At 38.2% G+C, this 16268-nt stretch overlaps 1 protein-coding gene across 4 annotated transcripts in view; it reads left to right on the forward strand.

The window, feature by feature from the left end:
- The window catches only part of kdm6a (lysine (K)-specific demethylase 6A), a 218775-nt gene that overhangs the window by 100566 nt on the left and 101941 nt on the right, over positions 1-16268 (forward strand). For all 4 annotated transcript variants that reach the window (XM_059968281.1, XM_059968283.1, XM_059968282.1 and 1 more), the window contains exon 7: positions 11315-11369. In XM_059968281.1, the coding sequence (XP_059824264.1) occupies positions 11315-11369 (55 nt within the window). The remainder of the gene's footprint in view (positions 1-11314; positions 11370-16268) is intronic.

Here is a 16268-nt window from a genome sequence, read left to right on the forward strand (position 1 = left end):
TGGTCAAAAAGTCCTTATTAATGGGAGGGGTCAGAGGAGAATGGCCTGACTGATGTATAAATCTACCATTTGCTTATTCTGGTACATCTATAGAAGTTTTCGAGTGTTTGAGGTGTTTTGCTTTCTCTTTAGCTGCATCGATATGTTGGGACCAGGCTAGATCCTCAGATTTTGGCATCTAGGAACTTGGAATTGCTCACTAGCTCTCTTTCTTCAGTTTGTGTTCCCTTCTCTTACCTTTCCTGAAGTCCACAATCAACTCTTCTATCTGATACTGAGTGCAAGGTTGTTGGTGGTTAGTATACCTCGCTCCTAATATGCCCTCTCATCATCTGCGATTCTACGAACTATAGCTGTATCATCAGAAAATCAATAGATAGCATTTGAGCTATGCCTAGCCACACGGTTTAGAGAGAGTAGAGCATCAGTGTTAATTGTCATCAAGAAGGTGATATTAACACCAGTCACCAAATTTTGGAAGGTTTGTCAATACGATTAAAGCAAGTTCAAGTTTATCGTCTTCTGACTATATGTATAGACAACTAAATGAAAGTATTCCTCCAGAAAACATTGCATTTGCATGGAGCATTTAGAATTATTGGAGAGAATTGATTATTGAATAACTTTATCAGATCAATTGAGAGAAAGCGCAAGTGTGCCAGTTGACGATGTGGTTAACTGATCAGGCTTCCTATGTGTGTAGGCTTTCTTTTGGCATGAGTTTTCAAATGTGCAAATCTTTTCATCTTGGCAGGATCAGTTTGTGGCTCCCATGCTGCAAGTTGCCCGGCATGTACCATTACTGACACGATTAATTAAATGTATTTAATGATACTGTTTTGTTCTTGTTCTGTGCTATACAGATTGTCCCCAAGTTATGATTTTCTGACTTACGGACAACTCGTACTTACGAACCGAGGAAGGAGAACGCTGTCTGCCATTTTAAGTCAGATTGCGGCGCTGTCCGCCATTTTAAGTCATTTCTGTTGACACTGTATTGAGTGTTTAACTTTTTGACTTAAATTTTTCTTAGTAAGATTCACCCTGACCCCGCCCTCCCGTTCCGGCTAGGCTCGAGAACGGAGGTTTCTGAGTTCGATCTAGTGACAGACCATTCCCGTGCTGGTTTGATGTCGATCCAGTGACTCCCATACCATCCATGCCGGGTTGATGTTGAGCTTGCAACTCGTCCTCATTTAAAAAAAACCACTGCCACCTCCAGTTTAAATTCCCTCACAGAATATTGTGAATGATCAAATACCCAAACCCAGCACAGCCCCCTCTTGTCCCATTTAACCTTTTTCTTTCTTTCTTTTTCAATCTTTTTATTGAGTTTCATATAAATATAAAAAAAACATAACATAATAATGAATAGGTTATGAATACAATAGACTTAAGATTACATTAATAATAGGATAATGATATCCTATTAAACATCAACAACAAAAAAGTACATTAATCAATCAAGTCTATATAATTATATATGAAAAAAAAACAAAACTAATCATCAAAAGAAAAAGAAAAAAAATTAAAGATGTGTGAAAGAAAATATATATATGAAACAAACACTAAACTAAAACTAACATGGGCAATAATAACAGTTTATAAGTATATGATAGTGTCAAAGAACTCCGGAACTCCAACCTGAACAAGAATAAACAGAGAGAAGGTCTGGGAAAGGCCAAATTAATTCATATGAAAATGTCGGATGAACAGTCCCCAAGTTTCTTCAAATTTAATTGACGAGTCAAAAATAGTGCTTCTAATTTTTTCCAAACTCAGATAAGAAACAGTTTGAAAAAGCCACTGAGACGTGGTAGGAGGGTTTACTTCTTTCCAATTTTGTAATATAGACCTTCTGGCCATTAATGTTACAAAAGCAATCATTCGTCTGATTGAAGGAGAAAACTGATTACCATCCTCATTTGGTATACCAAAGATTGCAGTAATAAAGTTAGGTTGTAAATCGATGTTCCAAATTGAGGAAATGGTAACGAATATGTCCTTCCAATAGTTATGTAAAGTGGGACATGACCAAAACATATGGGTCAGTGAAGCCACTTCTGAATGACATCTATCACATTGAGGGTTAATATGAGAATAAAATCGAGCAAGTTTATCTTTAGACATATAAGCTCTATGTACAATTTTAAATTGTATTAAAGCATGTTTAGCACATATAGAAGAAGAATTAACCATTTGTAAAATTTTTTCCCATTTATCTGTTGGTATATTGTATCGAAGTTCTTTTTCCCATTGTTGTTTAATTCTATCAGACATCTCTGGTTGTATCTTCATAATCATGTTGTAAATAAAAGCAACTAATCCCTTCTGACAAGGATTTAAGGTAAAAATCAAATCTGAGAAATCCGTTGAAGTTGAGTTGGGAAAAGATGGTAAAACTTTATGTAAAAAATTTCTGATTTGTAAATATCTGAAGAAATTAGATTTAGGTAATTTAAATTTATTGGAAAGTTGGTCAAAAGACATCAAAGTACCTTCAAAAAAAAGGTCACGAAAACATTTTATACCTTTCCTTTTCCATATGCTAAAGGCTTGATCTGTCAAGGAAGGTTTAAAGAAAAAATTAAATAAAATAGGGCTATCAAGCACAAAGTTTTTCAAAGTAAAAAATTTCCGAAATTGAAACCAAATTCGTAATGTATGTTTAATAACAGGATTAGATATCTGTTTATTAAATTTAACTAAATCAGCAGGAAGAGAAGAACCAAGAACAGAGAATAAAGAATATCCCTTTACTTCATTGCATTCCAAATTTACCCACTGCGGACACAATAATGAGTCCAAATCTAATTTCCAATACGTTAGATTACGAATATTATTCGCCCAATAATAAAATCTAAAGTTAGGCAAAGCTAAACCACCATCTTTTTTAGATTTTTGTAATTGCCTTTTACTTAACCTGTAGTGCACAGAAAACATCATAGAGAGATTGCGAGGAAGGCTCACTCATCTTGTTCTAGGGACGATGCATTTGCCCTATAAGGAAATTTGAGTGGACGAGAGCGATTCGGAGATGTTGTTAATCCAAAAAATCTTAAAAAGCTTACAAGCTAGATGATTGGAGCATCTTTCTTCTGAAAGTAGAGCCCAAGATTCCCCACTGTCTTTATCTTTGATCGGTAGAATTAATGTTATTAAGATGTTTATTTTACCTAAATTTCTGTATCTATTTCAGGCAGTATTAATTTTTATTCCTAAATCTTTTTTTGACACTATCGATTCTAAGATTTCTTCATATATATGGCAATATAGAAATCGCAGGTTAAGTAAGAAATATTTACAGAAATCAAAAAAGGAAGACGATTTGGCTCTGCCGAATCTTAGATTTTATTACTGGGCAATTAATATTTGATATTTAACGTTGTGGACACAAGAGTTTGATGAAACTCAATCTCCACGATGGATGAATCTCGAGCGGGCGTCTGTACAGAGGTTTTCATTGGCTTCTATTCTAGGAGCTGGGCTTCCCTTTCTATTTACTAAACTGAATAAACAAATGATAAACCCAATAGTTAAACATACAATACGAATATGGTTTCAATTACGTAAATTTTTTGGACTGAATGGATTTATCCCGTCAAGCTCTATCTGTGGGTTTTTTCCAACCATCTAGAATTGGTCAAGCCTTTTTGTTACGGAAAACAAAAGGAATAACATGTTTTTGTGATTTATTTATGGATGATTGTTGTATGTCTTTTGAATAGTTGTCTGATAAATATAATTTGCCTAGATCACACTTTATCAGATATCTACAGATTAGAAACTTTCTGAATGCCACTTTACCTACCTTTCTGATATCACATCCAATCGAAGTTACAGAAAATTTTTTGGGTTTAAACCCCTTTCAGAAGAGTTTAATAGCAATTATTTATGATTTGATTATGAAAATATATCTAGGTACTAATGATAAAATTAAGAATGAGTGGGAAAGAGAACTTCAAATATTTTTATCTACAGAGGAATGGGAAAAAATTCTTAAACTAGTTAATACTTCATCAATGTGTGCCAGACATGCTTTGTTACAATTTAAGGTGGTTCATAGAGCTCATATGTCCAAGGATAAGTTAGCAGGTTTTTACCATCATATAAACCCTGTTTGTGATAGATGTAATTCTGAAGTAGCTTCTTGGACACATATGTTCTGGTCATGCCCTCTGTTAAGAAAATATTGGAAAGATATTTCAGCAGTTCTGTGTGTTGATTTAAAATCTCATCTTATTACTGCATCTTTGGACTACCAGTGATAGACTCTAGTCATTTATCCTCATCAGCTCGTCGTTTAATTGCTTTTGTGACATTAATAGCCAGAAGATCAATTTAATTTAAATGGAAAGATTCCAATCCACCTACCATATTTCAATGGTTTTCCCAAATGATTGTCTGTTTAAATTTGGAAAAGATTAGGACCCCTCGGTTAAACTTGAAAAAACTTGGAAGCCATTTATTCAATAGTTTGATGTAAGTTGACCCTTTCTGAATCCTTTTTCTCAGTAATTTTTTTTATGGATGGAGGAGCGGAGTTAAACGTCAAAATATAACCGATGAATTATGGCAGCCCAATCTTTGTTTTTTTTAGGTTAGTTTGTTTTAGTTTAGGGTTTTTTTTTTCTCTTTTTCTCTTATTTTTATCTTTTTCATGGTTAGTTACTAGGATATTGGAAGGTTAGACTCCATTTGGTACTTGGAATATGTGTTTCTACATGTTAACCGTTATTAATGTATTCCTGATCTCTATGTATTAGTATTAAAATTGTTTATTGGAAACTTAATAAAAGATTGAAAAAGAAAGAAGAGCCCAACTGTTTGCAATAAAGATTAGATTTTTCAGAATCAAGATGGGGAATTACTTTACTTGGGCTTGGTGAACCTGTAGAATTCTCTGTCCTGGCAATCTGTGGAGGCCCAATTGTGGTTTTCCTTTAAAAGACATGCGTTCCTACATTTTCAGGAATATGAAGAATATGATGTCTGTCCTATTTGCAGCTGGTTTTCAATGTTAAGAATAAAATTACTAGTTTGATGTTTTCATACTATCCTGATGGCATTCATTTTAAGTTCACTCTTTGCCATATTCTGCTGTTTGGTAATTGTTTAACAAATTTTATTTCATGTTTTTATTCTGTTGCTGTCAGAGGAGAAAGTGTTCAGTAAAACTAATTACTTAAAAGAAAAATAATTGCTTTCATTTTTCTTAAAAAAAAGATCAGCAATTGTTCACCATGAACTATAAATTTGTTGAACTTTTGAGCTGTGTATGCTATTGTACTCTTGAATATGGATTTGCTACATTGATTTAAATTTAAGCGTCATACAGACGAATTCTATTTTCTCACTGTCTGACTACACCAAGCTTATAACTTCAGCACATTGAACTCTAAGTAAACGTGTGACTTCGCCAACTCTTAATTGAAATAATGTCCATAGATTGATTATCAAGGAATCTTGTTATTTAAGTGGATCTTGCACATTTTTACTTTGTAAATGTGATGTATAATGTCGAGTTCAGGGTGCGCTTCAAGAACCTCCTTCTCGCCTTTTTATTCTGGTATCTTTCCACCTCCTTTCCATAAGAAACGAGTTTAGGTAACAATTGTGATGTTTCAGTTGGAGGATTAAGAAATTGGCCAGATATGATTGCTCTGCTACTGAGTATTTTTTGGTGATCCTTAGTAGAGGCTTTTTTCTTATTAGGAAATGCTTAAAGCTCTGTTTCAATATTGCTGCTGTTCCTATCAGCACTTGTTTTGACAAACAGCTTCTTGCTTGTCTGTTCACTCCAAGTTTATTTGTCTATTTTGGAAGGAAATTGCCGGAAAAATAAAACCGCGGAGGTTAAAGAAAGTGCTTAGCCTAAGTGGTCATCAAACCCAAATTGACTAAATCCAAGTCACTTACCAATGAAAGCTGTTCATTGGGTATATTAAAAAAAGTTGAAACAATAACCTACAATAATGATACATTAAGAATAAAAATACCAACATTCGCTGGTCTGTGGGCAGTATGGGTGGATTGGAAGACAGTGAAAGTTATAACAATGTTTATTAAAAAAAAAGAAAGTAGGTAAAAGGTGGGTATCTATAGGCCAGTTAACTTTATCTGTAGACGGTAAAATGCCTAAAGCTATCATTAAGGAAGAAATAGCCAGCATTCTGGCCATCAGGCAGATGTAGCATGGATTCATGAAGGGCAGGTCTTGTCTGACAAATTTACTTGAGTACATAGTGAATGTAGTGGATAGAGGGAAACAAGAGGATTTCCAGAAGTATTAGTTAAGGTGTGGCATAAAAAGACTTGTCAATAAAATAACTATGCATGGAGTTGGAGGTAATGTATGAACATGGATAGAGAATTGGTTAAGCAATAGAAGGCAGAGAGTTGGGATAAATGGGTGTTTCTCTGGCTGGCATTCAGCATTGTGCAGGGTTCTGCTGGCTTGGTGTCAGGCTGTTCACTTTATATATTAATGACTTGAAAGAAAGGACTGAATGGTAGTGGATCTAAGTTTGCTGATAATGCGAGTGGAAAAGCAAATTGTGTAGGGGATGTGGATAGTTTGAAGAGAAGTTTAGATAGGTTAAATGAATGGGTAATTGTCTAGCACATTGAGTGCATCATTTGTAAATCTGAGGTTTTCAACATTGGGAGGAAAAGTAGAAGATCAAGTCATTGTTTAAATGGTTTTAGATTGCAGCATGCTATTGTGCCATGAAACTTCAGTGCTTGTGATTGAATAGCAAAAAGTTGGTTTGCAAGTGGAGCATGTTATCACAAATGCAAATAGAATGTTGGCTTTGATGGCGACAGGGTTGAATTTAAGAGCAGGTACATTATGATGCAACCTTACAGGGTATTAGTGGGGCTGCACCAGTGCATTCCTGATCTCCTTTCTTGAAGTATGAATTGGCTTTGGAGGTGGTGCACAGGAGCTTCACCAGGTTGATTTCGGAGATGACCTGTTTAGCCCTTTTTTTTTGAGATTGAGTTGCCTGAGACTATACTTACTGCAATTCAGTAAAATGAGAGGGGATTTTATAGAAATGTATACGCTTATGAAGGTGTTAAATAAGATGGAGGCAGGAAAGTTGTTTCCACCGGAAAGTGAGACTAGAACTAGGGACATAGCCTCAAGGTTTGGGGGAATAGATTTGGGATGGAGGAGAAATTGAGTTCAAGAGCTGAGAGGCAATTTTGCTGCCCTATAAACCCCCAGTTAGACCACACTTTAGAATATTGTCTGTTTCTGGTTGCTTTGTTATAGGAAGGACATAGTATCTTTGGGGTGCAGAGGAGATTTACTAGGATGCTGCCTGGATTAAAGAATATGTCTTTGGAAGATAGGTTAAGTGAGTTGGGGCTTTTCTCTTTGGAGTGAAGGAGGATAGAGGTATATGTGATAAGAGATATAGATAAGTGGATAACCAGAGACGCTTTTCCAGGGTGGAAATAGGTAATTTGGGGGGGGGGGGAAAAGAAAGGATTTTGAAAGTAATTGGAGGATAGGATAGTAAAGTGCGGTGGGGGGTTGTCAGGTTTTTTTTACAGAGTGGTGGCAGTGTGGAATACCCTGCTGGGGTGGTGACTGAAGCAGATACATTAGGGGCATTTTAGAAACTTTTAGGCACATGGATGATAGAAAGTGAAGGGCTATGTAAGAGGGAAGGTTTATTGATTTTATGGTAGATTAAAAGGTTGGCACAACAATGTGGGCCAACGAGCTGGATTTCTTTTTGCTCAAACTATAAAACATTTCATGGAATACTTTTAAATGGTATTGTATTCTATGTTCCCAGAGAGCAGTGAATCTGGAATTCTCTGCTAAGGGAAGTAGAAGAGGCTACCGCAAAATATATTTGCACATAGATTTTTGCATAATGGAAAATTGAGGGTTATGTGGAAAAGGGCTCAGTTGGAAATTGGCAAGAACGATGTTGTGGGAATAACAGAGACATGGCTTCAAGCAGACAGGGCCTGGGAAATGAATATTCAAGGTATACATCTTATCGAAAGGACAGACTGGCAGAGGGGGTGGGGTAGCTCTGTTGGTGAGGAATGATATTAAGTCCTTTGCGAGAGGGGACATAGAAACAGGGAATGTAGAGTCAGTATGGATAGAACTGAGAAATTCTAAGGGTAGAAAGACCCTAATGGGAGTTATCTACAGGCCCCCCAAACAGCAGTTTGGATGTAGGGTGTAAGTTGAATGAAGAGTTAAAATTGGCATGTCGCAAAGGTAATGATACAGTTGTCATGGGGGATTTCAACATGCAGGTAGACTGGGAGAATCAGAATGGTACTGGACCCCAAGAAAGGGAGTTTGTGGAGTGCCTCCGAGATGGATTCTTAGAACAGCTTGTAGTGGAGCCTACCAGGGAGAAGGCAATTCTAGATTTAGTGTTGTGCAATGAACCGGATTTGATCAGGGACCTCGAGGTAAAGGAACCATTAGGAGGTAGTGACCATAATATGATATGTTTTAACCTACAATTTGAGAAGAAGGGAAAATCGGATGTGTAAGTATTAAAGTTGAACAAAGGGAACTATGGAGCTATGAAGGAGGAGCTGGCCAAAGTTCAATGGAACAATACCCTAGCAGGGAAGACAGTGGAACAATGGCAGGTATTTCTGGGAATAATGCAGAAGGTGCAGGATCGGTTCATTCCAAAGAGGAAGAAAGATCCTAAGAGGAGTAAGGGGTGGCTGTGGCTGGCGAGGGAAGTAAAGTGCAGTATAAAAATAAGAGAAGTGTAACATAGCAAAGATGAGCGGGAAACCGGAGGACTGGGAAGCTTTTAAAGAGCAACAGAAGATAACAAAAAAGGCAATACACCAAGAAAAAATGAGGTACAAAGGTAAACTAGCCAAGAATATAAAGGAGGATAGTAAAAGCTTCTTTAGGTATGAGAATAGCAAAAAAATAGTTAAGACCAAAATTGGGCCATTGAAGACAGAAACGGGTGAATTTATTATGGGGAACAAGGAAATGGCAGATGAGTTGAATAGGTACTTTGGATCTGTCTTCACTAGGGAAGACACAAACAATCTCCCAGATGTAGTAGTGGCCAAAGGAACTAGGGTAAAGGATGAACTGAAGGAAATTCATATTAGGCAAGAAATGGTGTTGGATAGACTGTTGAATCTGAAGGCTGATAAGTCCCCGGGACATGATGGTCTGCATCCCAGGGTACTTAAAGAGGTGGCTGTAGAAATCATGTACGCATTGGTAATCATTTTCCAATGTTCTATAGATTCAGGAACAGTTCCTGTTGATTGGAGGGTGGCTAATGTCCCATTTTTCAAGAAAGGAGGGAGAGAGAAAACAGGGAATTATAGACCAGTTAGCCTGACATCCGTGGTGGGAAGATGCTGGAGTCAATTATAAAAGATGAAATAACAGCACATTTGGATAGCAGTAGGAGGTTCAGTCTGAGTAAGCATGGATTATTGAAGGGAAAATCATGCTCGACTGATCTTCTGGAGTTTTTGAGGATGTAACTATGAAAATGGACAAGGGAAAGCCAGTGGATGTAGTGTACCTGGACTTCCAGAAAGCTTTTGATAAAGTCCCACACAGGAGATTAGTGGGCAAAATTAGGGCACATGTTATTGGGGGCAGAGTACTGACATGGATTGAAAATTGGCTGGCTGACAGGAAACAAAGAGTAGCGATTAACGGGTCCCTTTCGGAATGGCAGGCTGTGACCAATGGGATACCGCAGGGTTCGGTGCTGGGACCGCAGCTGTTTACAATATACATTAATAATTTAGATGAAGGGATTAAAAGTAACATTAGCAAATTTGCTGTTGACACAAAGCTGGGTGGCAGTGTGAAATGTCAGGAGGATGTTATGAGAATGCAGGGTGACTTGGACAGGTTAGGTGAGCGGGCAAATGTATGGCAGATGCAGTTTAATGTGGATAAATGTGAGGTTATCCACTTTGGTGGCAAGAACAGGAAGGCAGATTACTATCTAAATGGAGTCAAGTTAGGAAAAGGGGAAGTACAACGAGATCTCGGTGTTCTTGTACATCAGTCAATGAAAGCAAGCATGCAGGTACAGCAGGCAGTGAAGAAAGCTAATGGTATGCTGGCCTTCATAACAAGAGGAATTGAGTATAGGAGTAAAGTGGTCCTTCTGCAGCTGTACAGGGCCCTGGTGAGGCCCCACCTGGAGTATTGTGTGCGGTTTTGGTCTCCAAATTTGAGGAAGGACATTCTTGCTATTGAGGGAGTGCAGCATAGGTTCACAAGGTTAATTCCCGGAATGGCGGAACTGTCATATGTTGAAAGATTGGAGCGACTGGGCTTGTATACACTGGAACTTAGAAGGATGAGAGAAAATCTGATTGAAACATATAAGATTATTAAGGGATTGGACACACTGGAGGCAGGAAGGGTGATGGGTGAGTCCAGAACTAGAGGCCACAGTTTAAGAATAAGGGGTCGGCCATTTAGAACAGAGATGCGGAAAAACTTTTTCACCCAGAGAGTGGTGGATATGTGGAATGCTCTGCCCCAGAAGGCAGTGGAGGCCAAGTCTCTGGATGCATTCAAGAGAGAGTTAGATAGAGCTCTTATAGATTGTGGGGTCAAGGGATATCCGGAGAGGGCAGGAACGGTGTACTGATTGTCTATGATCAGCCATGATCACAGTGAATGGCGGTGCTGGCTAGAAGGGCCGAATGGCCTACTCCTGCACCTACTGTCTATTGTCTATAAAGGTAAGTAGGCGGAGCTTAATCCACGGCCAGATCAGCTATGGTTGTATTGATGGCAGAGCATACTCACCAGGCCAGATGGTCTATTCCTGATCCTATTTCTTTGGTTCTTATGTCAAAGAAGGCTTTTGGGAATCCCAGTTTAAATGAAATGAAAATGCCTGGGTGTATGTATGTTTTTTTTTAAATTCTGGGATTGTAATGGGTGTTTAAAGCATTTTTGCATGCGAATACTTTTTGCTGAGTTTTAAAAATATTTGTAGTGTTTGCATTATTTCATGTAACTTAGTAAAGCAGATTCATTTGGGATGTTACCAGTATATACTGTAGATATTTTACTGGAATTTTTTGCTCAAGCAGTTCAAGGAATACTTTCAAATAGTATACCTTGTGAAGCATTTTGAATGTGATTACTAAAAGTTGCACATATTTGTAGTGTGTTCAACTTAATTCCTGTCAGTTGTGAAGAAGATAGAGCTTCACTTTTTATCTTGTTTTGAATTTTCCTTGTTTAATTAATGTGTCCAGGTGTTGTGGTAGTATTAATTTAATATCTTTTTCCTTTCTCTGGCAGCATTTTCAGTTGGCCTTGATTGATTCCAACCCATGCACTCTGTCTAAAGCAGAAAGTAAGTAATTTTTTTGGTTCAATTCCTTATAAGTAACACATTGAGTTTGGAATGTGTAATTGTTTAATTGTTTATTTTTATATGACAGAGTCAGATTTTTGTGCACATTAATATCTATTTAACTTGCTGCTTTCTTTCTTAACATGTTTAATAGTATTTGTTAGTATAATTATAGAATTGTTATTGCAAAGGAGGCATTTGGCCCAATGGGTCTTACAGCTCTTTAAGCTATCCCACCATTTTTGCACTTCTTTTACAATTGTTTCCCCTCAACCCCCTATCCAGTTCAGTTTTGAATGGCATGATTGATTCCATCCCCTTGTGACCCATAACCTCTGCACCCCTGGCCCTCGAGCAAACTGGTGATGAAAGTGACAGGCCTCTCTCAGTTCACTCGATTTTAAATTAGTCTGCCCTGTGTTATTAATAAGTACTTTATTGATCCTACGTGGGAAATTATTTTGTTACAGCAGCAATATTTAAAAGCACAACAATAATAATAAAGTACATTATAATATACACAATTTGCCAATCTGCAATACTGCAGCAGTAATGTACAAAATAATAAAACAAACATTATTGTATTATGATGTGTGTTCTCATGTCTTACAGAGATGAACTGTTGTATTTGCTTATTGCATTTGGTAGGAAAGATTTTCTGTAATGATCCTTGTGACAGCTCAATTGCTTGATCAGTAGGTTATAGAGAGGATGTGCCAAATTGTCCATATGGATAACAAATTTTGTTCAGTGACCTCCTCTCCACCACTAACTCAAAATTTTGAGTCTGGGTTGTAGCCTAGGACGGATCCAGCCTTTTTGTTGAGTTTATTTAGTCTTTTTGCATCACCAGCACTGATGCTGCTCCCCTTCTAAAGCTGCAAAGAAGACTCCACTTGCTGCAGCTGACTGGTAAAAGATCCCCAGTATCCTGCTGCACACGTTGAAGGATCTCGGCTTCCTTAGAAAATAATCTGCTTATCCCCTTCTTGTGAACAGCCTTGATGTTAGTTTTCCAGTAAAGTCTGTTGTTGAGGTGACCACCCAAGTATTTGTACTCCACTACCGCAACTTCTCCCAGAATATATGCAGGACTCGTCACAGTCTTCTTCCTCCTAAGATCAATCTCCATCTCCCTGGTTTTGGCTACATTCAGGAGCAGGTGATTCCGCCCGCTCCACTCCACAAACTTGTCCACTAGTCCTGCCCATCTTTGATGTACCCAACCACCGCAGAGTTATCAGAGAACTTCTGCAAGTGACAAGACTCAGATTTGTACTGAAACTCTGAGGTGTACAGTGTGAATAGAATTGGAGGTGGTCTTTTGTGGCTCTCTGGTGCCACTCACCACCATCTCAGACAGAGTACTGCCCAGCCGTAGAAACTGGGGTCTGTCTGTCAGGTCAGTCGTAATTCAGGCGATGGCGGATTTGTCTATGTCCATCCTTTGCAACTTCTCACTCAGAGGAAGTGGCCGGATTAAATTACAGATGCTCCTGTATTCCTTCCACTGCTCCCTCCTCTCTGCGACTTAAATGTATGTTTGATTTCTATTATTCCCTAATTCTGCTGAGAGTTCATTAATTGGAGGTGTTTACTCTGTTAATCTCTCAACGGATGTTGCACAGTTTATTATTTACAATGTTCTGTTTACCTGATCTAAACCTAATCTTGTACATTTCTTCTTAACTTGCTGTGTTTGAAGCAAAACAGATCCAGCTACACTAGTCTTACCTGGTAGTTGAAATTCCTCATCCTTGGAATCGTTTTGGTAAAGCTTCTTGGCAACCAGTTTGATGACTTCAGAGTTAGCTGTAGCAGTCTAGTTTCATTCTTTAAAAAAGGTTTAGCAAGACTATTTTTCAGAATAAGTAATTGCCAGGTAATACAAAAGGGTAAAATGTGAACAAGGTGAGGCACTGAACTTCCACAGCTCTGCATTTACCTTGTCAAGGATGATGACTAACTAAAATTGGAAATTATTACCAGGCCAGAAATGTCGTCCACCCTTTATTTCTATTTTATTAGCTAATGATTGCAATTTTATACTGTTGTTCTCAACAAGAAAAAACGTCATTCCTTGTAGTGTATGCTCAGTTTGATTGTTAGGCTAAGATGTCTCACCAAGGCGGGGTAGATTGTAACAAATAATTCATCCTGTTAATACAGTATAAACCAGGGGTCACCAACCTTTATTGCACCGCAGACCGATTTAATATTGACAATATTCTTGCGGACTGGCGGTTGGGGGGGTGGGTGTTAATCACAACCGGAATATAGGTGATAAGTCAACTGTAAGTCACTTATTTGGCTAATACACTCAATTTCGTTTCTAAAAGGTTTATCTAACAAATTTAATATTAAACACACAGCGCATATTTTCCTCGCATGAAAATAGTGATAAGTCAATTATAACTCACTTATAAGTCAATAGCATAACATCTTAAATAATGTTTGGATATTAAACACACAGCACATATTTTCCTCATATGAACATATAAAATTGCAACACACTAGTGAGAGGACAAGGTAAAGGCCAGAGGTCCCCATACCGGGGCCGTGGTGGTCGCAGTCCGGAGAAAGCAACTGACCGAGTGAGGCAGGGTGGGTGCCAACCCCTCTTGAGGGTAGGTAGGATCTATCAGCTGGCAAGAGTTTGGCTCGAGGGATGACTTTCAGTAGATCGTAGCGAGGTAGCTGCTCTGCTACTTATGAAACCCTGAGCCCAAATTAGATCGTCTGCGAATATTTTAGCACCGGGTTCCCCACGAACATTCAGTGTGCTTAACAGGTTTAGAGGCGGTGCCCATCTGTCTGCACTCCAGGCCAGTATCAACGGCACTTCTTGCTGGCTGGTTACCTGAGACCAACCAGTGATCACTGGCGCGAGGGTATCAGTGTTTAGGCGACTGATGACCTCACATGCGTTTAAGTTCAGAGGTGGGCGTGGCAAGGAATAAGGGAAGGTACAGCTGACTCGCATCGTTTCATATCGCCAAATTATATCGTTTTCTTGCTATATCGTTATATTGTTTCCGTGATGGTTGGGAGCTACTGGTATAAACAATGGAAGCACTTGCTGTCTGGGTGAAGTTGCCAGTAGACTGTGATATTTAGTTGCACATGATTGTCTCTCAACATAACCGGGGTCCTTTTGACACTTATGCATTCATATTCATTTACAGATTTTATATTTCTCTCAAACAAGGACTCCAAATTAAATTGTAGCATTTAATTGTGCAATATTCAGGAGCAGGAATATTTTGAGTTTTGACTGATACTTTAAAGTTACAAATTGCTTCCTTACCTCGTATCAGCCTTTGTACAGCCAGCTTGTTGGAGAAGTGCCCTTATAACTTGACTATGCTTATTCTTTTTTCCAACTTGTTTTCCATTGCCAGCTTGAATGTATTTGGCAAAGCCCCATAGCTAATTTTTCCATGATACTTTAGTGTGAGCTGTCTAATTGAGCTGCTGCATTTAGTCTAGTGAAGAGAGTTCAATAGTGATATTGAATAGGGAAATTAAAAGCTGGAATCCGCAGAGGTGAAGGAATGACAGTGTGTAGTAACTAGTGTGACCTGAGCTGCTGCAGTAAGTCTTGTGAGAACAGTCAAATGATGTTGTTGGTTAAGGTGTACCAAGCTGGAATCCATCAGTGGTGAAGGAATGGCAATTTGAGGATAGTGTGTAAACTGTGGATATTGTTGGTCATGTGCATATGTGCTGTCTTTCTTCCTTGTCCTTGCAGGTCTGAGTGCTGTCCAAGAACTTTTGACGTTACTACAATGCATTTTGTACTTGGTGAATACTACAGCCAACATGCACTGTACGGGTAACTCCCTTATAATGGGGAGCACATGTGACTGTGTTCCTAGAAAAGATAATACCATGGTTTTCCATGCATGGCTTTAAAGTCAATTTGTCCTGATGATAGGAGGAATGAAAACTTATAGGATGGCAGTCAAATGGACAGTTTTGTCTTGGATGTTGTGTAATTTGTTCATTGCCTTTGGGACTGCACTCATCCAGGTGTGTGGAGTATATTCTATAGTTCTCCTGACCATTTAGATTTTCAGGAGACTTGAGATTGGCAGAAGGTGAGCCAGTTGTCAGTATGCAGCTTCTGGTCTGCTGTTACTGTCACTGCATATTTATGTTAGATTTTGAACACTGGTGATTCCTCAACGCATTGAAGGCAAGGGTCTTGGTATTTGTTATTCTGTTTTATATTTTTTTGTCAATGGTTCGACTTCCTCAGCGATTATCAACGATATAATATGAATGTTAATTGAAATTTGCATGCCTAAGTATTGTCCAGTAATGTTCCAAGTGCACTGACACATCTCACTAGTCATAATTTGACTGCTGTATGCCCCAAAACTTGAAATAGAGTTACAGGTCCTTTACTAGTTCTGATATGGTGCCATCGGCCGCTCAGTGTGTGAAAGTGTTGCACTGTGTTCTATTTAAGTGGTTAAATACCACAGCTTTCCTTTGGAGGCAAGAACCACAACCAACAAAATTTATCCTTCTCTCTGAGACATGCAAATTGAATGGAACATCAGTGTAATCATTAACAAACGTCCCTACTTAAGACCTTTTGGTGAATTGAAGAAAAGTCACTGATGATCAGCTGAAGATGGTTGGTCAAAGACTTTCCTTAAGGAGTTTGTCTGTTTGTGGGACTAATGAATGACCTCCAAAAATCGCAAACTTTGTGTTGTAAATAATATTCAAGCCAGTGGACAAGTTTCCCCTTAATTAACCAATTTTACCAGGATTGCTTGATTCCTAATTAGTTAGTATTTGTTGTCTCTTGGAAAATCTTGGATTTAAGTGACTTCATGTACAATAAATTAATTTCAAGTTTAATGACTAGCCTAATGTTGGTGCAAA

This window comes from Hypanus sabinus, chromosome 4 (assembly GCF_030144855.1).
Source record: "Hypanus sabinus isolate sHypSab1 chromosome 4, sHypSab1.hap1, whole genome shotgun sequence".
Taxonomy (NCBI): domain Eukaryota; kingdom Metazoa; phylum Chordata; class Chondrichthyes; order Myliobatiformes; family Dasyatidae; genus Hypanus; species Hypanus sabinus.